Source organism: Gopherus flavomarginatus, chromosome 5, assembly GCF_025201925.1.
Source record: "Gopherus flavomarginatus isolate rGopFla2 chromosome 5, rGopFla2.mat.asm, whole genome shotgun sequence".
Classification (NCBI taxonomy): Eukaryota; Metazoa; Chordata; order Testudines; family Testudinidae; genus Gopherus; species Gopherus flavomarginatus.
In genome coordinates this window covers 138,060,488-138,084,243 of record NC_066621.1, presented here as the reverse complement: position 1 = coordinate 138,084,243, position 23,756 = coordinate 138,060,488, and the positions used below count along the sequence as shown (strand labels likewise).

The following is a 23,756-nucleotide window of genomic DNA, read 5'->3' as shown; positions in this document are numbered from 1 at the left end:
GATTTCCCACAGGAAAAAAATCCCTTTCAAAAGGCTCTCTTGCATAAAAGGCTCTCCTGCTCCTGGCTGCAAGCCTCAGTTGTGCCCCGCTCCCTGCTGAGGTCCTGGGTCTTCGGATGAGGGTGCGGACAGATTACATTATGGGTAAGGGGGTCAGAACATAAAAAGTTTGGAGATCACTGATCTAAAGAAATACAAAGGATAATTTTATGTTCATACAATACAGCCTAACAGGTATCAATTTGACCAAACTAATGGGTAACGGAGAATACATAGTAATATGTGTAAATCCTCAAAATATGTCTCTATAGTTGGGACTCTCAGCCTCAGCAAATATAGAAAAAAGTATAATAGAGTTTAAACAAATGAGGCATCATCTTTCCTGGATGACTGCTTCACATAAGATTGTTCTGTTTGCCATCAATATCATTAGTATCATTCCTAGTGTGTGTGGAGAAGTATGGACCAATTTACATCATCACTTTAAATCACGATCTTTTTTTAGAAAAATTACTGATTTAAATCAAGTTGAAGCTTTATAAAACTACTTGGCAAATTTGTGCTATTGCAACTTTAGATTAAAATTCTAGAATGGACTAAATTATAAACATCATCTTTTAAAATGCTGCTACTTGTGGGGTGGGGATTTTTTTTTGAATTTTACAGTACTGTCATTGATGGGGCTGGAAATGTGTATTGAAAGTTTAAGCCATGATCCTGCAAGTGCATAAGCAGGTATGTAACTTTACTCACTTGAATTGAACCAATGACTTCAGTGAGATTATTCAGACTTAAAACTAAACGTGCAGAAGTGTTTGTGGCATCAGGGGGTTAAAATTGTATTTTTGTTTCAAAATTGGGGGTATAAAATCTTTGTCTCTGTGGGAGAAAAAAGAGCTTTAGTGTTAACCATGAAAAGTTTAGACTTTCAGTACACTAATGAAGTTAATGTGTATTGTTTTTTGTGCTCACAGGCCAATATTTTAAAAAAATCGGAGCCTAAATTTAGGCTCCTAAACCCATATTTAGGCACCTTAGGATGGGATTTTCAAAAGCACCAAATGTATTTAGGAGCACTAATCCAATTGGCTTCAAACTGCAAACCCTGATGGAGGAGTATAAACTGACCAAAGCATCTGAGTTTTCTTGACTGATGGAAGTTCAGTATATTTGAAGGTGCTGCCAGTTGGGGCGAAAAAAAAAAGCGCAGACTGTACAGTTATCAATGTAATGTATTATATGTGAACACTAATGCTTAATATTGTCACTTTCAGTGTCAGTATTATTGATTTAATTGCTGCACATTTTGAAGTATGTAACAAGGCACGTGCTGTAAATCACAAGAGTTGGGAACTGAGAGATTATTATATGCATTACCTAGTCAAGGACCAGCATTATCTCCTGCAAATGTAAACAAACTTGTTTGTCTGAGTGACTGGCTGAACAAGGAGGAGGACTGAGTGGACTCATAGGATCTGAAGTTTTACATTGTTTTCTTTTTTAATGCAATTATTTTTTGTATGTAATTCCATATTTGTAAGTTCGACTTTCATGATAAAGAGATTGCATTACTGTACTTGTATGAGGTGAACTGAAAAATACTATTTCTTGTTTTTTACAGCATAAATATTTGTAATAAAAATAAATATAAAGTAATCACTGTATGCTTTGTATTCCATGTTGTAATTGAAATCAGTACATTTGAAAATGTAAAAAACATCCAAAAATATTTAAACAAAATGTATTCTGTTATTGTTTAACAGTGAAATTAGTCCTGCGATTAATCATGATTAATTGTTTTCATCGCTTGACAGCTCTAGAATTAACCCTTTGTAACCTTGAAATATTTCACTGTTTATTTTTAAAATACTGTGTTTGAAATCTTGAAAAATCAGTATAGGTGCCTTTGATCATGAACTATAATTTATTTATATTGTGCTACAGGGATGCCTGGTGATTTAGGCATACAAGATGATAGATGAAAGAGCTTCAAGGCAGGAACCTAACTGTCAGATAAAGGAAGGCGGAAGGGGATATATGCAACACAAAAAATCCCAAACTAAACCCCCTCCAAAAAAAAAAAAAAAACAAAAAAACAACAACAAAACCCCAAACAACTGTTCCCTCTTTCTATCCTCATTTACATTCCTCCAAGCAAATATGCAAAGACAATATAAAGCATCTCTGAACTAGTTCCGGCACATCCTAAGAACATAAGAATGGCCATACTGGGTCAGAGCAAAGGCCCATCTAGCTCAGTATCCTGTCTTCTGACAGTGGCCAATGCCAGGTGCCCCAGAGGGAATGAACAGAACAGGTAATCATCAAGTGATCTATTCCCTATCACCCATTCCCAGCCTCTGGCAAACAGAGACTAGCGACACCATCTCTGTCCATCAATAGCTGTTAGCCAGGATGGACCTATGCTCCATGAACTTATCTAGTTCTCTTTTGAACTGTTCCTCTAACAGTAGGTGCAAATAGGTTACTATTCAAATCCATTAAAAAAAATACTTCTTCCACATCATTTATGAAAAGGGAGCTCATCTTTTATATAAAAATCTATAATTTAATTGAACCACCAAAAGGTTTACATGCCTTACTGAGTAGTCAAGTGATCCTACTGTAAGCCAGAAGCAGAGGAAAATGATCAGAAACAGAAAAGACTTCTGTAAGTGGACAAATTGAAAGAGAAGGTAAATTGAGTGCTTCTATCTTCCAGAAAAACGGGATATATAAAGAATACTGAAAAGGAAAAATATAAAACTGATCCAAGTGAATTAAGTGCACAAGCCAATCACCAACTGGCAGATCAAAACCAAACTCTGTCTAAAATTGTTGCTTCATAATCTTCTGTTCTGATTCTTCCTGTCAAGCATGTGGCTACTGGTCACTGACAGGAACAGGATACTGTCCAGACAAACCACTATTCTAATCTTGGTATGGTAATTCCTAGTACCTATCCCACCCACCCACTCTGTTTATGCCTGTCCCTCGTTGTGTCAAGCCTACATTTAGATTGTAAACTTTTTGGGACAGCAAATGCATGTCTATATCTCAGAAGACCCTAGTGAACTCTTGGGTGCTCAAAAATGAACAGTCAGCATGGTTTCCACTGCATAACAGTTTTTGAAAATTGTTCCCTCTAAATATAGGTTTGACACAATGAGGGACAGGCATGAACAGAGTGAGTGGGTGGGATGTATTGAAGATGTCAAATGCAGTGTCTTAATTAAGGTATTTAATTCCTAAAATACTGCATATAAATATACAGACATGACTGACCATCTTTAAGTGATGCATTTTTCAAATAAGCATGACTCAGTATCTTACACTAGATAGCACAAACAGGTGAATTATTTTAGGCACATTTTAGAGATACTAACATGAGAACAGGGTAAATTACTTATCTGTCAAAACAGTCTTATGGCAAGTCTCCACCCTGGTGTATTCTGAGCTGTGGCATATGGATTTTGCAAGTCATTTAAAAAAAATAAATAAATAAAATAAAATATTCTTCCACCTAAATGAAAGCAACAACAAACCATACGGGGAAATCAACAATGCTATCACTTGGAAAACACATAGCAGACTGACAGCTCCTGTGGCACCCTGTAAAACCATGACATTTATGACAGAAAATATCATAATGCCAATATATAAATCCATGGTATGCGTGCACTTTGGATATTGCATGCAGTTTTGCTAACTGTTATCTCAAAAAAGACATTAAAATTGTAAAATGTACAGAGAAGGGCAATAAATTTGATTAAGGGTATGGAACAGCTTCCATATGAGGAGAGATTAATAAAACTGGGACTGTTCTATAAATCATGAATGGAGTGGAGAAACTGAACAGGGAAGTGTTATTTACCTCTGCACATAATACAAGAACTAGGGTTTACCCAATGAAATTAACAGGCAGCAGGTTTAAAACAAACATAAGGAAGTATTTCACACAACCCACAGTCAACCTGTGGAACTCATTGCTGGGGGAAGTTGCAAAGGCCTAAAGTATAACTGGGTTCAGAAAGAATTAGATAAGTTCATGGAGCATAGGTCCATCAATGACTATTAGCCAAGATGGTCAGGAATAGATTCCACGCACTGGGTGTCCCCAAACCTCTGGTTGCTAGGACCTGGCACCGGATGAAAGGGGATGAATCACTCAAATTTCCCTCTGAAGTGTCTGGTACCAGCCACTGTTGGAAGACTGATTACTTTTACTTTTAAAATTTATCTTATTACAGCGGCCATTGTGATTCTCCTGAAAATAAGTCCCTCTGGGTGTTCTTTAAAAAAGATTAACTGATTTAAAGATATAAAAGACAGCAATTCAAAAATTCTAGATGCTCTGACATTACTTAAAGCAAATACAGACCTTATTTTAATTCCTTAAGAAAACCATGCCTTTATCAAATCATAAATAGCAACACAGTATCTCATCCATCTTCACAAAATAAGAGCACACCTGAACCTTCACCAAATGCCTGAAAAAACAGATGGACCTTGTAGCATGACTGGAAAGTTAACATAATTGTGTTATTTCAGACAAGGGGCCTCAGAATGCCCTGACAACTCCTTCCCTTCTATAGCTAGGGAGCACCTGCTCAAGTGCTCCTGTTGACTGCAGTTGCGGTAGTATTATATAGGGAGCAAGGTGATGTCTCAAACCAGCAGATCCCAGGCTATTTAGGATTTCAGAGGTTAAACCTAATATTTTTAATTTACCTAGAAGCTACTTCCACACCATCAAACAAACCAGATCACAGAGCACAGGTATTGTGTTCCCAGTAAGACAATCTTCATTCTGCATCAGCTTCAGCTCCAAAAGAGACTTAATATGTAGTTCCACATAGTGTTCATTATAAAAACACTCTAATCACGAAGTGACAAAAGCATGAATTACAGCAGTAATCTGAAAGAAAAGGTGGTGCATACCCCTCTGGTCACATGTAGATGGGAAAAAAAAATGAACCCAGCCAGCTGCTACGTGGTCATCTTTATACAGCTATTGGTCCAATTAGACTCATAAGTTATGAACTCTAGTCACAAATGGCAGCCGCACTCCCTCAATCATGGGTGAGATACAAATCTCCAACATAGATTTGATTGCCTAATCCAGCTCACCATCACTACTTTGGTTTATTCTGATCTGAATCTCAGCCAGCTTGGTTTCATCTATGCCTCAGCCTTTACCAGATACTGAGTCAGGTGCTCAATCACTCCTGCTGGGATTAGTGGAGATGGAAATAAAACTGAGTGCTATCAACATACTGAAGCACAGTAACCTATATGTCTTGACTAAAAACCCCCAATAGCCTATACAGACATTTAATATGCATAGTAGTAAGACTGAACCCTTCAGAAGCCCATATGCTTTGGAGTATGGCCTTGAAATGTAAAAGGGTTCAGTCATCTTTTTGTCATGGATATGCCTTTTGCTGTCCCTATGAAAATCCATCACGATTTAGCCAAATTATAAGACTGAAAAAACTCTCTGTTCAGCTGCCAACTTCTAACAAGTTTCCCAGAAATTCTTCAAAAATTCCATCCATACTGAGGCCTGGTCTACACTGTGCGTTTAAATCGAATTTAGCAGCGTTAAACCGATTTAACCCTGCACCCGTCCACACAATGAGGCCCTTTATATCGATATAAAAGGCTCTTTAAACCGGTTTCTGTACTCCTCCCTGATGAGAGGAGTAGCGCTGAAATCGGTATTGCCATGTTGGATTAGGGTTAGTTTGGCCGCAAATCGACGGTATTGGCCTCCAGGCAGTATCCCACAGTGCACCATTGTGACCACTCTGGAAAGCCATCTGAACTCGGATGCACTGACCCGGTAGACAGGAAAAGCCCCGCGCACTTTTGAATTTCATTTCCTGTTTGGCCAGCGTGGAGAGCTCACCAGCACAGCTAACAATGCAGTCTCCTGAGAATCGAAAAAGAGCTCCAGCATGGACCGCACGGGACGTACTGGATCTGATCGCTATATGGGGAGAGGATTCCGTGCTAACAGAACTCCATTCCAAAAGACGAAATGAAAAAAAAATTTGAAAAAATTTCCAAGGCCATGATGCAGAGGCGCCACACCAGGGACTCAGTACAGTGCTGTGTGAAAGTTAAGGAGCTCAGACAAGCTTACCAGAAAACCAAAGAAGCAAACGGAAGGTCCGTGGCAAGGCCGAAAACATGCCGCTTCTATGTTGAGCTACATGCAATTCTAGAGGGGTCCGCCACCACTACCCCACCCCTGTCCGTGAATTCCGAGGTGGGGGTGGTAATCTCAGCCATGGCTGAGGATTCTGCGAACAGGGAAGATGAGAAGGAGAAAGAGGAGGACGAGCTTGCAGAGAGCACACAGCACTCCGTTCTGCCCAACAGCCAGGAGCTTTTTCTCACCCAGACGGAATTACCCTCCCAGCCCTACCAAGCCACTATCCCACATCATGAAGCCATGGAAGGGACCTCTGGCGAGTGTACCTTTGTAAATATAAAACATGGTTTAAAAGGAAGTGTTTTTTAATGATTAGTTTGCCCTGAGGACTTGAGATGCATTCACGGCCAGTACAGTTATTGGAAAAGTCTGTTAATATGTCTGGGGATGGAGCGGAAATCCTCCAGGGACATCTCCATGAAGCCTTCCTGGGGGTACTCCAAAAGCCTTTGCAGAAGGTTTCTGGGCAGGGCAGCCTTATTCCGTCCTCCATGGAAGGACACTTTACCACGCCATGCATGCAGCAAGTAATCTGGTATCATTGCATGACAAAGCCTAGCTGCATATGGTCCCGGTGTTTGCTGGCATTCAAGCAACATCCGTTCTTTATCTCGCTGTGTTATCCTCAGGAGAGTGATATCGTTCATGGTCACCTGGTTGAAATTCAGGAATTTAAATTAAGGGGACAGAGATGGCCATTCCTACTGGGCTGTTTGCCTATTGCTTAAAAGAAATCCTTCCTTGCAGGCAGCCAAGCAGGGGTATGGGGGGGGGGGGTGATTGGCGTTGAGCTTTTTCGCGTTTTGCTAGTAGTGATCTTCTATGATACCAGCCAGGCGGTGGGGAGAGGGGTAAAGCGATCATCCCAGAGAATTGGATATGGGGGGGGTGGTTTCTGCTGCTGCATGTTAACAGGAAAGAAGCAGCACTGAACGGGCTTTGCTTGGTATATGGGAAAGTAGGGTACTGTGTATATGAAGGCTGCAGAAGCCGAAAGACAATGGACACATGCAAGCTGAATTCTGATGCCCGGACCTGTGTCTGTGAGATCTCTAACACCAGAGCCGCAAGCACTCAATATTAAGATGCAAAATGCTACCTTGTAGTGAAATCACATGTGCTACGTAAGGTGAATAGCGTTGTTCACCGTGAAAGAGTATAAGCATTGTTCTGTAAAATGTATCTTTTTAAATACTTCTCTCCCCTCTCTCATGCAGCTGCAATTTTTTCAAGCCTTCCTACTCCATCCCGAAGGCTCTCTCAGATAAGGCGGAGGAAAAAAAAGACGCGAGACGAAATGTTCTCGGAAATCATGGAAGTGACCCGCAATGAAAGAGCTTATCTGAATGAGTGGAAGGACGTAGTATCAAATTACAGGAAAGATGACAGTGAACGTGAGGACAGGAAGGACGCTCAAGATGAGAGGTGGCGGCAGGAAGATCAGAGGTGTAGGCAGGAAGATCAGCAGTGGCGGGATGCAACTCTGGGGCTGCTGCGTGATTGAACTGACATGCTCCAGCGTCTGGTGGAGCTTCAGGAACAGCAGCAGTATCACAGAGTGCCGCTGCAGCCCCTGTGTAACCACCCTCACCATGTTCCAAATCCTCCTCACCCAGATGTGTAAGAATGCGTGGGGGGGGGCTCCGTGCACCCGCCCACTCCACTTCCGTGGACATCCCAACCAAAAGGCTGTCATTACTTTGAAATTTTTTAGAGGCCTTCTCCTTCCCTCCTATCCTCCTCCCAAACCACACCCAGGCTACCTTGTCAGTTCTCTCCCTCTTTTTATAATGAATTAAAGAATACATGATTTTTAAACAATAGTTACTTTATTTCCTTAAGCAAGCTGTAATCGAAGCAGGAGGGTGGGTTGCTTACAGGGAATGAGTCAATCAAGGGGAGTGGGGGGGTTCATCAAAGGGAAACAAACACAGCAGTCAGACCGTATCCTGGCCAGTGATGAAACTGGTTTTCAAAGCTTCTCTGATGCACACCGCTTCTTGGTGTGCTCTTCTAATCATCCTGGTGTCTGGCTGCGCGAAATCAGCGGCCAGGTGATTTGCCTCAGCCTCTCACCCCGCCATAAAGGTCTCCCCCTTACTCTCACAGGGGTTGTGGAGCACACAGCAAGCAGCAATAACAAAGAGGACACTGGTTTGGCTGAGGTCTGAGCGAGTCAGTAATGTGTGCCAGCGCGCCTTTAAACAGCCAAATGCACTTTTTACCACCATTCTGCACTTGCTCAGCCTGTAGTTGAACAACTCCCGACTACTGTCCAGGCTGCCTGTGTATGGCTTCATGAGCCATGACATCAAGGGGTAGGCTGGGTCCCCCAGGATAACTACAGGCATTTCAACATCCCCAACTGTTATTTTCTGGTCTGGGAAGTAATTCCCTTGCTGGAGCCATTTAAACAAACAGAGCAGTGTTCCTGAAGACACGAGCATCATGAACCCTTCCCGGCCATCCCACGTGGATGTTGGTGAAACGTCCTTTGTGACCCACCAGAGCTTGCAGCACCATTGACAAGTACCCCTTGCGCCAAGATAGGGATATAGGTTCCATCTATTGCCCCACCACAGTTAAGGAATCCCATTGCAGCAAAGCCATCCACTATGACCTGCACATTTCCCAGTCACTACCTTTTGTAGCAGCAGCTCAATGATTGCTTTGGCTACTTGCATCACAGCAGCCCCCACAGTAGATTTTCCCACTCCAAATTGATTCCCGACTGACCGGTAGCTGTCTGGCATTGCAAGCTTCCAGAGGGCTATTGCCACTCGCTTCTCAACTCTCATCTTGGTATTCTGGCATTTCAGGGCAGGGGAAAGCAAGTCACAAAGTTCCAGGAAACTGCCTTTACGCATGCGAAAGTTTCGCAGCCACTGCGAATTGTCCCAAACCTGCAACACTATGCGGTCCCACCAGTCTGTGCTTGTTTTCCGGGCCCAAAATTGGCATTCAATGGCTACAACCTGCCCCATTACCATCAGGATCTCCAAAGTGCAGGGGACCGCGGTTTGAGAGAATTCTGTGTCCATGTCCTCATCACTCTCGTCGCCGCGCTGCCGTAGCTGCCTCCTCCTTGTCTGGTTTTGCAGGTCCTGGTTCAGCATAGACTGCAGGATAATGCGCGAAGTGTTTACAACATCCATGATTGCTGTCTTGAGTTGAGCAGGGTCCATGCTTGCTGTGCTATGGCATTTGCACAGTTCACCCAGGAAAAAAGGCGCGAAACAGTTGTCTGCTGCTTTCACGGAGCGAGGGGTGAGGCTGTACCCAGAACCACCCGTGACAAATGTTTTTTGCCCCATCAGGCACTGGGATCTCAACCCAGAATTCCAAGGGGCGGGGGAGACCGCGGGAACTATGAGATAGCTACCCACAGTGCAATGCTCCGTAAATCAACACTAGCCTTGGTACATGGACGCACACCGCCGAATTAACGTGCTTAGTGTGGCCGCGTGCACTCGACTTTATACAATCTGTTTTTAAAAACCGGTTTCTGTAAAATCTGAATAATCTCGTAGTGTAGACATAACTTGAGAGTACTTCATGGGTGAGAAACCTTTCCCTGCAATTGCTGCTTCTGGCTACTATGGGCTGGGATGCCAGGCACCAGAACTGAAAGCAGGAAAACTGTCTTTTCTTTTGTGCTCTCAATGCCGCTTCTCTGCTGGCACCCATACGGCATGGAGGAAAAAGTAACCGGACCGGCGGGGTGGTGGTGGTAGTGGGGTTACTGCAACAAGGAGACTGGGACAGGAAGCCAGGGGGTCTTTAATTACATGATCACAAATTTTTTTTCCAGAAGATGCCTGCCTTAGTCAGTGCACAGTATGGATGGTGATCACTGAATGAGTACTTGTGTATACTGGATTCAGTACTTGTGTTATTCTCATTGCACCATGCCTCATCCATTTCACGCTATTCTAACACTACTCTGAATCTATAGTCACTGTGAAGCCTACAATATCTGTTGATTCAATGTGAAGCAACAGAAGCAGCTACAAGCATGGCTAGGAGCTCTTCCTGTTCAGAATGTCACCAGGTTCAGTCATCAATGGAATTTTGTGTCTTACTGTTAATTTTTTATGTTCTCAGCTATTTTTGGCTTTTTTAATAAAAGACTTTATGAATTTCACCTGTGCAACAGTATGGGCTTTCTGCTATTAGTAGATAATTAAGTTTCTCATGAGCTTAGTATGTGATTATGTAATTAAAGATTGCTTCATAATGCATACACACCCAGGGACTGAACTGAAGTTGCAAGAAGCCTTAATTCTGGCATTTCTTAATTTCAGGTGTTTGATTTCGCAATCTTTATTTTCTTAATAGTTTGTGTGTGTGCAATATGTAGGTTGCAAACACAAGACTGAAGAAATTAAACTGTTTCAAAGCAAATTTTTTTTTTGAAACTCCAACATGCTTCAATTTCTGCATGACCGTTTCCAAGTTAATGAATAACTAGAGGCAGAACCAAGTATTTCAAAAACACTGGCAATAAGATTTAGAAAGCTGTCAGTTTTTAAAAAAAAGACAACTGATTTCAGAGATGTTTTTCGTGAATGCTAAAATATTGAAAGCTTCAAAAAAGATTAGCTAAGCTTTACTAAAAGAAATTAATACAGGCAAAGAATTAACTCTGAACTACAAAAAGAGCTTTCAAAATATTTCTGGTTGTTAAATCACTTACCATATGTACTACTTCAGGGTAAATGGGCTCTGTGATCACATTGCGATTATGTGTGATGTACTCTACCATTTCACTTAAAGCAGCTCGCTTTACTTCCTTCCACTTTAGGTCGCTCAGTGGATCAGAAACGAAGTCAAAAAGAACACAACATTGTCGCAACTTCTGAATAAAAAGCTTTTCTTGCTCAGCAGGAGGAACATCTGAAAAATGAAAATATTTGGTTATGAACATGTCTACAAACTACGTTATTATAAAAAGACTTTGTACTCCTCCCACTTTCTCTTTTTTTTTTTCTTTTTTAAAGAGACTCTCTAATAGTGTTGAAGAATACCAGCAAGCATTCTGAATCTTAAACTACCTGCAAAACACAGAGATTATGGAAATTCTTAATATCACTGGAGTCCTGTGCTCCAGTAACACCCTATAACACAGGAAGCATGAATGGCAATGCCACTAGGGTTTTGCTTGCATTTGTCATAATTGTTGATTGAGCAGAAAAAAAATACATATTTGATTAAATATTTTTACCACACACAAAATTCCAGAGCTCATCTTAGTGTAAAAATTATGGTAAGACTAAGAGTCAGCTACTCCACAGATTTAACATGCTTGATGCATCTTTAGTTTGCACACTTGACTAAACTTTCACAGTTTAGGTTGGAATTCAGAAAAAACTTCCTAACTGTCAGAGTAGTTAAGCACTGGAATAAACTGCCTAGGGAGGTTGTGGAATCTCCCTCACTGGAGATTTTTAAGAGCAGGTTAGACAAACACCTGTCAGGGATGGTCTAGAGATGATGCTTAGTCCTGCCTTGAGTGCAAGGGATCGGACTAGAAGATCTCTCGAGATCCTTTCCAGTCCTATGCTTCTATGATTCTATGGAATATTTTACATTTTTGAAGTTTTAAACTCATGAGGTGGTGTTCTTTCAGTTTGAAAGGAACAGATTTTACACTTACCACTCCTACCTCAGGTGTCCCTTTTGTGTGGCAAGTACTACATCCTATATCTTCATCATATTTAAACAAAAACTCTATTAGTGCTGCATGAATTTTTTAAAGAAAAATTCACCTTATGAAGGACATAAGGCATTAGGCCTGAAGCTGTATAGCTCAGGATTTTCATTGAGTGGCCAAAAAAAACCCCCCAATTACACAGTTTGAATATTCAGAAGCTCTGCTTTGTATGTGTAGACACACATTACCAATCATTATAGTTTGACAAAATCCTGATCCTTGACTAGGTAATGCAAATAATAATCTCTCAATTCCCAACTCCTGTGATTTACAGCACGTGCCTTGTTACATACTTTAAAGTGTGCAGCAATAAAAACAGTAATACTGACACTGAAAGTGACAATATTAAGCATTAGCGTTCACATATAATACATTACATTGATAACTGTACATACAGTCTGTGCTTTTTTTTTTTGCCCCAACTGACAGCACCTTCCAATATACTAAACTTTCATCAATCAAGAAAACTCAAATGCTTTGGTCAGTTTATACTCCTCCATCAGGGTTTGCAGTTTGAAGCCAATTGGATTAGTGCTCCTAAATACATTTGGTGCTTTTGAAAATCCCATCCCAAGGTGCCTAAATATGAGTTTAGGAGCCTAAATTTAGGCTCCGATTTTTTAAAATATTGGCCTATGAGCACAAAAAACAATACACATTAACTTCATTAGTGTACTGAAAGTCTAAACTTTTCATGATTAACACTAAAGCTTTTTTCTCCCACAGAGACAAGGATTTTATACCCCCAATTTTGAAACAAAAATACAATTTTAGCCCCCTGATGCCACAAGCACTTCTGCACGTTTAGTTTTAAATCTGAGTAATCTCACTGAAGTCATTGGTTCAATTCAAGTGAGTAAAGTTACATACCTGCTTATGCACTTGCAGGATCATGGCTTTAACTTTCAATACACATTTCCAGCCCCATCAATGACAGTATTGTAAAATTAAAAAAAAAAACCCCACCCCACAAGTAGCAGCATTTTAAAAGATGGTGTTTATAATTTAGTCCATTCTAGAATTTTAATCTAAAGTTGCAATAGCACAAATTTGCCAAGTAGTTTTATAAAGCTTCAACTTGATTTAAATCAGAGTTTTTCTAAAAAAAAAGATCAAGTGATTTAAAAGTGATGACGTAAATTGGTCCATACTTCTCCACAAACACTAGGAATGACATACTAATGATATTGATGGCAAATAGAACAATCTTATGTGAAGCAGTCACCAAGGAAAGATGATGCCTCACTTGTTTAAACTCTATTATACTTTTTTCTATATTAGCTGAGGCTGAGAGTCCCAACTATAGAGACATATTTTGAGGATTTACACATATTACTATGTATTCTCCATTATCCATTAGTTTGGTCAAATTGATACCTGTTAGGCTGTATTGTATGAACATAAAATTACCCTTTGTATTTCTTTAGATCAGTGGTCTCCAAACTTTTTATGTTCTGCCCCCTTTAACCATAATGTAGTCTGTCCGCGGCTCCATCCCAAGACCCGGGACCTCAGCAGGGAGCGGAGCCACAGCTGGAGCTTGCAGCCAGGAGCCAGAGCCATGGCCAGGGCCTCAGCTAGGAACAGAGCTGAGACTAGAGCAGAGCTGGGTGGCAGTCTCTCCCCACGCCCCCATGGGGGCTGGCCTGGGCCATCGCCAGAAGCCGAGCCATGGCTGGGAGTGGGAGCCGCACTGAAAGTGGGACCAGGAACTGGGCCATGGTTGGTGGCCAAGGCCTGGACAAGCAGCCAGGAGCAGGCTGGGGCCGGAAGCGGGAGCCATGGCCAACCACAAAGCCGGGACCTCTGCTGGGGCCAGGGCGGGGTCAGAGCAGAGCTGGGGACAGAGCAGGGCTGGGTGGTGCTCCTCCACCGCCTCAGAGGCTGGCCCATCCTCTGCCCCCCCAAATGTTCCTTCCCACCCACCTAAAGGGGCACATCCCACAGTTTGGGGACTACTGCTTTAAATTCAATTATTATTTATATTGACATTGCAACTAAGGGACCAAGGCAAGGATCTGGGTCTCATAGTGCTAGATAGTGTAGAACACATAGCAAACAGCCACCTCCCTGAACAATTTGCAATCTAAGTGCAAGATAAGAAACAATAGGTGGATACAGAGGTTGTACATGGTTACAGTAAGATAATACACTTTAGACCTGAAAAAGAATCGTTATACAAAACTCATTTAGATATTAGCATCAAAGAGAGGTATAGCAGGTTAACAGAATAGGATAAGACTGCCTCTGCAAGCACTTCAATAGCTTGCTTTCACTTCTACTAATTAACAAAATTTCTTCCCTTTTCCCACAGAAGTACTATAAAATGCTAGGACTTTTTATCACGAACAGTTAGAGTCCCTGTGCTAATATGATCATAGTTTGTTTCTGATTTTGATACCAATTATTCATCTACGTACAACAAATACAAGCTTAATAACCTGAGTATTTGACAGTATTTGCATAATCTAGTTTGATATTTAACACACTAGGATATTCTCCTTGTAAGTGACTGACAAATCTATCTCGGGATAGCAAACAATACTGCTATTTGGAAACAAAGTCTAAAATATATTTCAAATACATATTTTGTATTAAATGGTAAGCAATCATATCTTTAAACTTTGTATACTGAGTAACTCCAAATACTTGTTCCAAAATAACTGTAATCAACAACAGCCTTAAACAGTAGCACAAAGTAAACAGCATACAATAAGAAGGAAAACTCAATTACAGCTTTCATCAGTGTTGCCAGGAGACCGCTCATAGCAAAAAAAAACTATATCTAGAAAGAAAGTGCTAAATGACAGCTGCTCATGAACAGACCAGTGCCTTTCTTATGACTAAACGCAGGATTCCAGCCTAATGTTCAAAGCACTTTAAATGTGTTTATTACACATGAAAAAACACAAAATACCAACCTTTGGTGCAATTTAATTTAAATGACAATCATTGCTTTACCCAAGAAGCTGGTATGATCAATGGACACTACTGGCTAACGTGTTTTGATTTCTGGCATACGTACATCAGAAGTGGAACACATGTAAACAAGCATGCAGAGAAGTTACAATTTCTTTAGAATTAGTCTTTAATCCAATAATTGTTTGTATATTCCTGTGATAAGAGTGCTGGGCAAGAATGACTGAGCCAGCACTCTGGTCTCTGCAGATTGAATCAAACCATGCAGAATGGAGCTGGTTAAAGAGAGCTGTGTCTAATTTGTGAGTGGAGGAGAGCTGGAAGGCTAATTAACCTATTAGACAAATGCTAGAAATAGGCACAGAAAAGAATTAGAGGGAAGCAGCAGAGGGAGGAGGAAGATTGCTCTTCCCTGCTTGTTGCAGGAGCAGGGGGTTTCCTAGGACTGTTAAGACAGGGATTCTCAAACTGGGGGTCAGGATCCCTTAGGGGTTGCGAGGTCATTACATGGGGGGTCACGAGCTGTCAACCTCCACCTCAAAACCAGCTTGCCTCCAGCATTTATAATGGTGTTAAATGTATTAAAAAGTGTGTTTAATCTATTACGGGGCTCACAGTCATAGGCTTGCCATGTGAAAGGGGTCACCAGTAAAAAAAGTTTGAGACCCACTGTGTTAAGAGCAGAGCTGTATATAGTAAGATGATGTTGGGAAACCACATAGTAAATAAAACTACACAAGATGTTTGACCAACACAAGGGTCTCTGAGCAGTTTGTAAACAGGAGCAGAGGTAGGAGCCAGAAGGGCCCCGTCACAATTCCAAACTAGCAGTATTTTATTGCCTGTATTTAAAGGTTTTGTTTGCACAAACACTATTTCTTGAAGTTGCACTTTCCCAGTTAAATTTGATATTTCACCACTGAATGCCAGGGCTTACAGAGTCTCTGATTCAGTCCCTAATACTTATGGGTGTTCACAGTATAGAAACCCCTGCAAGGCTACTGCATAAAACCATACCATACTACAGGGATCAGCAACCTTTGGCACGTGGCCAGCCAGGGAAATCTGCTGGCGGGCCTGGATGGTTTGTTTACCTGCAGCGTCCACAGGTTCATCCGATCGCAGCTCTCACTGGCTGCTGTTCACCAGGGCTGCTGGAAGCAGTGTGGGGCGAGGGATGTGCTGGCTGCCACTTCCTGCGGCCAAGGGCGGCAGGTTTGTAGAAATTTTGGTGGTGCCCAGAACCCTCTCCTGCCCAAACTCCGCCCCCACACCTGCCCAAGGCTCTGTGAGGGAGTTTGGGTGAGAGAGGAGGTCTGGGGTGCAGGCCCTAGGCTGGGTCAGGAGATTGGGGTGCGGGCTCAAGGAGGGAGTCTGGGGATGGGAGGGGTGCAGAGGGATTGGGTACAGGGGTGAGGGCTGTGGCGGCAGATGAGACGTTTGGAGTGTGGGAGGGGCTCAGGGCGAGAGCAGGGGTGTAGGGGGTGAGGGCTCTGTCAGGGACTGGCAATGGGCGGGTTGGGGTGTGGGAAGGGCTCAGGATGAGAGGAGTGTGGGGGGATAAGGGCTCTGGCTGGGACTGGGGATAAGGTGTTTGGGGTGCTGGAGGGGCTCAGGGCTAGAGTAGAGGTTGAGGGTGTGGTGGGGGGAGAAGCTCTGACGGGGGATGTGGGCGCTGGATCAGGGCTGGGGATCAGTTTGAGGTGCAGGCAGGTTGCTCTGGGACAGGGGCCAGAAAGGAGGACTCTCCCCAGCCCTTTCCCTGCCAGCAGCAGCAAGCTCTGGGGGAGGAGCCCCCTTTTCCTGCCCCCACAACAGCACATTTTCACTGCATGTGCTCCTAGGGCCCCTCTCAGGTCCAGAAATTTCCCTCGCCTCCTCCGTGGTGGGTGCTGTGTGCGCCTCCTCCCCTGCTGTTGCCCCTGCCTGTAGCCTCACTGGGGGTGAGGAATGGGGCTGCCTCCTTGCCCAACATGGGGCAGGAGCAATGACTGGGGGGGAGGGGCTGCTGCTGGAGGGTCCCGCCAGAAAAGGGAAGGGCTTGAGGGGGAAGGGCAGGCCCAGAGTCAGTCTGCCCTGGCAGTGGAGTTGGGGGCACTAGGACCCTGCAGCAGCAGTTGCTACAGGGAAGCAGCATGGAGGAGACAAAGACAGAGACGCTCTGCTTCCGCCGGGAAAGGCGAGCAAGGGGCAGAGGCAGCAAATCAGGGCCACGGGACACTCGGGAGGGGGGGAGGGAGCGCAGGTGGGACCGAGAGAGGGCGCCTCAGCCCCAAATTTTGATGGAGCTGGGCCCCTGGCTCTGAATATTGCTGGTGCCCGAGCACCACATGGATATGGAACTCACCGCCTATGCCTGCAGCCCCCATTGGCCTAGAATGGCCAGTGGGAGCTGTAATCAGCTGAACCTGTGGACCCTGCAGGTAAACAAACCGTCTCAGCCCACCAGCGGATTTCCCTGATGGGCCACATTACAAAGGTTGCCGATCCCTGACATACTACTTAATTAGACCCTGCAAAATTCAGAAGTCTAAATATAGTTTTTGACAATGCAAGTAATTGCCATAAAGCTATATAAAGTGATTTATAGTACATTGTATCTTAATGGGAAAATTCTGGAAGTCATGGACTGAGCTAAACAAAGGATCAAGCTTGACCTCCTCTTTGAGGTGGTCTGGATATTTTAGACAGGCCCAGTCCACATAGTGATGAAGCCAGGTTATTTCTCTACACCCCTGGAGACAAAAGTCACTTGTTCCATTTTCCCATGGCTTTAAGAGAATGAATAGACTCTTCAGAGTATTGGGGCTGACAGCTGGAGGAGGCTGTTGGTTTTAAGTTAGACAGACTGACTGACTGATTGATTGACCAGAGTTAAGATGCTCTGTTTGTGTGTTAACTATGAACTTAATAAAGACAGTTAAGTTACTAGCAATGAATTATTCAGACTAGTGGATTACCAGAATATAAAACACCAAATGGTATCAGGAGTGAAGGAAATTACAAGACCTGGAAGAAGTTAAAAAAGAAAAAATAAAACAGGTAAAAGTTGCTCAAAAGTGAAAAACAAGTTTGAATGAAATCAGATGGATCAATTAAGTGTTCCCACATTCTGAAAATGTCAAGAAATGCTGCAGAAAGTTGGAAAAATGTTTAAATAACAATTTGATTCATTTTTGAGGGCACTGGGATCTACTCATAAGAAAGATGAACAAAAGATTATCTTTTTTAATATTGCAAATACTGAAGCAATTTCATTATATAATTCATTTGAGCTTAATGTTAGAGAATGAACCAACTAGGAGTTGGTCTTAAAACATTTTTTTGAGGAATTCTGTTTACCAAAAATAAGTGAAACATTTGAAAGATTTCAGTTTCGCTCAAGAAATCCAATGGAGGCAGAAACTTCTGAATCATTTTTAACAGACCTAAAGATAAGAAGTCAGACACAATTTCCACAATCTGAATCAATGGTAAGAAATCAAATTGCAATAGGAATAAAAGATATCAGTGTAAGAAAAAGGCTATTAGAAGACCCAGATCTAGATCTGGAAAAAGCAGTGAAACAGGCTTGCCACATATTGAAGTCATACTGGCCAAGGAGAGCTTGGTGGTTGGCCACTCTCAGCTGGAGGCTGGAAGACAAATACATCTTACGTCCAAAGAGACCCAGCCTCCTCAAGTCTTTATTTTTGGGGGTGGCCCTGGGCTGTCCCTGCCTCTCCTTGTGGTTAACCGCCTCAACCACAAGGGAATTAGGGGCTGGGTGGGAGTATGAGTACTCATGCCTCTTAGTTGGCACAACGTACTTGCATTCAGTCCTTATTGAGATAGGGGCCACAGGGCATTAGTGATCATGGAAACCCCTTCATGAAGGAGTAGAGCCACCGTGGCAGGAGCTGAGGAGCAAAGGACGTCGAAGAGAGAGTCTGAGGGCTCTTCCAATTCCTCTGCCTGAAGCACCAGGTTGGAGGTGACCCTCTTCAAAAGTTCCAGGGGCACTTTGGCATCATACTGAGGAACTGACTGAGAGGGCCCTGTGACAGCCTCGTCTGGCGATGATGAGGACAATGCTGGTGCTGCAGGAACCTCCACCTCCATCGGTGGTTGTCATGGAGTCACGCTCTGGAACTACTACATACAAAGCCAGTTGGGACTCTGGGGGAGCATGCTGCCTCTCTCTGAGAATACTGTCTGCAGGGCAAGAAGCTTATACAGTTTTGACCTTCCTGGGTCCGACCTCGGAGCATTCAGTATCCCTTTTCACAGTGTGCTTCCCACAGCGAGTCTGCACAGGCGGGACTCCTGAGGAATCCAGAGGGCCCTGCACCCCAACTCCACAGTCAGACATGACTCTCAGCCAACGTAAAACAGAAGGTTTGTCGACCGGAACACAGTGTAGAACAGAGATTGCTATTACAGACATCAGTGACTTTCAGCCAAGTCCATCTTGGGAATCCTGGGCCAGACGCCCTGGATTCCCCCTCTTCCAGTCCCCCCACACAGACTGCCTGTCTCCAGCCACCCGACCTCCTACACCATACTTGATGCTCCTCCTCCTTCTCTTTGTCTCGCTTCCCAGGCAAAAGGTGTCACCTGCTTGCATCCCCCACTCCTGGGTCTCAGGTTACATAGGTGCAAATAGCTGGGCAGTCTCACCTGCCTGGAGGGCCTCAGCAAAATCACAGCCCCAAATCTAAGCATTGGTGCAGTACACAGGGAAACTAAGGTACACACGGTATTAGTATAGGACAGTAAGACTCACATGCAACATAAAATGAATAAAACCCCACTTCGTCACAGAGGCCCAGCAGCTTCCTCTCCTGGGTCTTCCTAGATCTGTGAAGTCTTAACCCCACGAAGACTCGAGCACCGGATTGGGATGGGATACCACAGCTGCTGGTCTCTCCGAGGCTCCTGACACCGATCAGCCAGCCTAGGACAGTTGGGTGAACCCCCAAGGGTTCCACAGGTACCATGGCACCAGCCACTGTGCTTGGGGCCATGGAACCGGTTTCGGTGCCGTCGATGCCGGCATCTCTGTGGGTACCGGGGCATGTCTCACTATCACAGAACATCGCTCTGTGCCAGAGCTATAAACAGAGTGATTGGTACCAGGCAACCAGGAATGGGCGGAGCAGTGGCTCTTGTCCGACCGGTGCTGGTCACTGCATCCCAAAGCCAACCTCTCCGAGCAAGACAGGTGTCTTAGTTGGGGTTTCAGAGACTGACAGCATTCAGCAGGTCTGTGTTGGACACCCGGTGATCCACGACTCATTCTGCTTGATCGGTATCAGGTCACTGAATGGGACACCCGGTGATCCATGACTCACTCTGCTTGATCGATATCAGGTCATTGAATGGAACCGGGAGCCATCACAGGCCAGCTGTTGGGAGGAACCTCCTGAGAAGAGCGATCTCCTCCTAGGAGACAGGCGATGATGGCCCAGCCGATCAGTCCTGTCATCGGTATTGTGCTCCTGGAGACAGTCAGGGCCAGTTCCGGAGATCTTGCCAGGCAGCATGTGCCTCATAAGCTCTGTGCCAATCCACGACAGAGGAATGCCACAAATGCTTCAATCGGTGCCCCCAGTGCAGTGACCGAAGGGTGCTCTGTTGAGCTGGCCTCTCTAGTCCCTAGGCATGATGGCTTCGCACAGGCGAGACATCTCTCTCGATGGGAAACAGTGCCACTGAGGTGGGAACACATGGATAGGTCCCAAAGCGGGTTTTCCCCCAAGACCGGGGTACTGCTGGAGCTGGTGTGGGTGGCACTGGGAACATCAGGATCTCCTGAGCTGCCTGAAGGGCTTCGGACGTCGACAGCACCTGAAGCTGCCTGTGGCCTGCACCGCTATCTGGAGTCACAGGTGAAGTATGGGATGGGCTGCACCACTCAACTTGAGTGGGACCCCGACTTCCCGAAGGTAGAAGATTGTCCCCTCACCTTCTTCAGCTTCATGACCGGAGCTGTGGAGGGAGACCCATGCCAGCTCATGGATGGCGCCAGTGGAGCACTGAGCATGGAGGCCACAGTGCTAGGTGCAGAGTTGGATTGCTGCTCCAGTGCCAGAATGAGTGCCAACTCCATTAGGAGCGCTTTCAGATGGCTATCACGCTCCTTCGTCATCCTATATTTGAAAGACTTGCAGATCGGATACTTGTTGCTTATGGGCCCAACACCTAAGCACCTTAGGCAGCTGGTATGTCAATTGCTGATGGGCATAAGCCATTTTCAGCAATCGCAGGGCTTAAAGCCTGGGGACCTGGGCATGCCCCATCCTCCAGCTGAGTCCCGTTCGGGACTAACGAAGAATTGAGAACTACTACTAAGGGTAACTTAGAAACTACTAACTATACACAACTATTTTACAGGTTTTCAAAGTTCACAAGTACAGAGAATGAAACAACACTAGCTGAAGAAGCAGATGTTCCAACACCGTCACTCGCGGCAAGAAGGAATTGACGGGGTGGAGAGGGAGCCAGCAGTGCCCCTTATACCGCACCATGCAGGCGCCATTCCAGAGGGCGCCAGAGCTGGTCCCCTACGGATAGTGCTAAGAGCACCAGTGCATGTGGCAAGCACACACACCTAATGTGGAATGGACATGAGTAAGCACTTGAAGAATTTAATTATATAGCACAAAAGGAGCTTGGAAAGTAGTTAAATCCTACAAAATTAAGTCTTTCCTGCTTTTGCACTTACATTTCATAGTATAGTTTTATTAAAATGAAAAACTACAGCAAAATATAATAGCCATAAAATAAGTCTTAAGAGTATTAAAGTTCAAGTTTTAAGTGAATAAGCTAATACACAAACTGTCTTAAAAATCTGATTGTTCTTAGGGCAGTATCGTTAATATTTAATTTATTCCTTCAATTAAACAAAGTTTTTTAAACCTGTACTTTAATCATGTGGTGTATTAGGAATGTAAAAAGGAACACCACTTCAGTGCAGTGGTTTTCAAACTTGGGCCGCTACTTGTTCAGGGAAAGCCCCAGGCAAGCCGGGCCGGTTTGTTTACCTGCTGCGTCCACAGGTTTGGCCGATCGTGGCTCCCACTGGCCGTGGTTCACCATCCCAGGCCAATGAGGTCTGCGGGAAGGGCGGCCAGCACGTCCCACAGTCCACGCCGCTTCCTGCAGCCCCCACTGGCCTGGAGCAGTGAACCATGGCCAGTGGGAGCTGTGACTGGCCGAACCTGCGGATGCAACTGGTAAACAAACCAGCCTGGCCCGCCAGGGGCTTTCCCTGAACAAGTGGCGGCCCAAATTTGAGAACCACTGCTTTAGTACACCCCAGTCTTCCATGATGGTGGTGTGTGTTTGTTACTGATGAAGAGACGGTGGTGAAGAGAAAATGGATGGCATATGGATACCACAACAAACGAATACCAATTATTATTGAAGTATAGCTAGAAGTTAAAGCTTTTTAGGCTAAGATCCTGACAAGGATATTGGATGCAAATCTGAGCATGGTGCTTTTCATAGTACTGAATCACTTGAACTAATTGTGTCATTTTAGGAGCAGAACACAACAATAATTAGATTAGTAATATCTGAAAACAGGATTCCTTCCTTTCCCCACCACCATCACACACACACACACAAGCTGAGATGCTTTGCTTCAATCTTGCTGATCCTCTTCCATTTCACCAACAGGAAAGTGATTATCTCCAAGATTATCAGATGGCAGTTGTTCCCCACTGCTCCCTAACACATGAAAATATATGTACAACAATGAGAACACCTTGCTTTGACACCAATGTAAAAAAAACCCTCTCATTTTAAGTGGGCAAATCAAATGAATATATGTGGACCATCACACTGCACTGGACAAAAGAGGCAAGAATATGTACAAAAATGAGGTCACAGAAAATAAGACCTTTAAAATGGCTCATAAAAAGTAACTGCTCCTTTGGCAGATTTAACAAATCTGTGGAGAGCAAAAATATTAGCATTTTAGGGATCCCCGCTGGCAAGCAGAGAATTAATCCTGTGAAATTTATTTGTAAGCCAATCTCCAAATTATTAGGAATTAATTCTATGAAGAACCCCATGTAACTGTGCTTTAGGCTGCCACTCAGAACCTACTGGTCATTCTGTTGAATATTAGCAATGCTTTACTGATCAGCTTCTCATCACAGGATAAATCAGTGATTTGGAGACAGGGTACATTATTAGTGTCACTTGGTTATTTGGCACTACATAGATCAGTCCTTGAACAGAATTAGGGAATGGCTACACTTGCAGATGTACAGCGCTGGGAGTTAAATCAGCCTTCAGAGACAGCAGCAGGGAAAACGCTGCCATGTGTTTACACTGTCAGCTGCAAGCGCACTGGCGTGGCCACATTAGCAGCTCTTGCAACACCACAAAGAGCAGTGCATTGTGGTAGCTATCCCAGTCTGCAAGTGGCTGCAACATACTTTTCAAATGGGGGGGGTAAGTGACAGGGAGTGTGTTGTGTGTATGTGCGGGGAGAGAGAGTGTATTTTGGGGGGCTGAGAGTGTGTCAGCATGCTGTCTCGTAAGTTCAGATAGCAGCAGACACCGCCCCCCCTTCCCTACTCAACACTCACAACAGCAGCATTCCACATTAATGGTTTGCTTTGTCCCGGAGCAGATAAGCATGCTGGCTGTCAGAAACGGAGCTTTGAAAGGGGATATCATAGAATATCAGGGTTGGAAGGGACCTCAGGAGGTTATCTAGTCCAACCCCCTGGGACCTCAGGAGGTTATCATATCCACATGCCTGCAGCCGAGTTCAAAACAATGAGAAGAATGGCCACGTGATTTTAGGGGATTATGGGATGTTTCCAGAGGCCAATCACAGCACAGTAATAAAACACCTCATCCACAATGACGCCTGGGCATTTTAGCCAGGGCGCAGAAAGCTTTATG

At 44.1% G+C, this 23,756-nt stretch overlaps 1 protein-coding gene across 1 annotated transcript in view; it reads right to left on the bottom strand.

The window, feature by feature from the left end:
* Window positions 1-23,756, bottom strand: part of PPP2R5C (protein phosphatase 2 regulatory subunit B'gamma) — a 192,396-nt gene that overhangs the window by 93,077 nt on the left and 75,563 nt on the right. Inside the window, 1 exon segment of the mRNA XM_050954154.1 lies at window positions 10,917-11,116. Within this exon segment, the coding sequence (XP_050810111.1) occupies window positions 10,917-11,116 (200 nt within the window).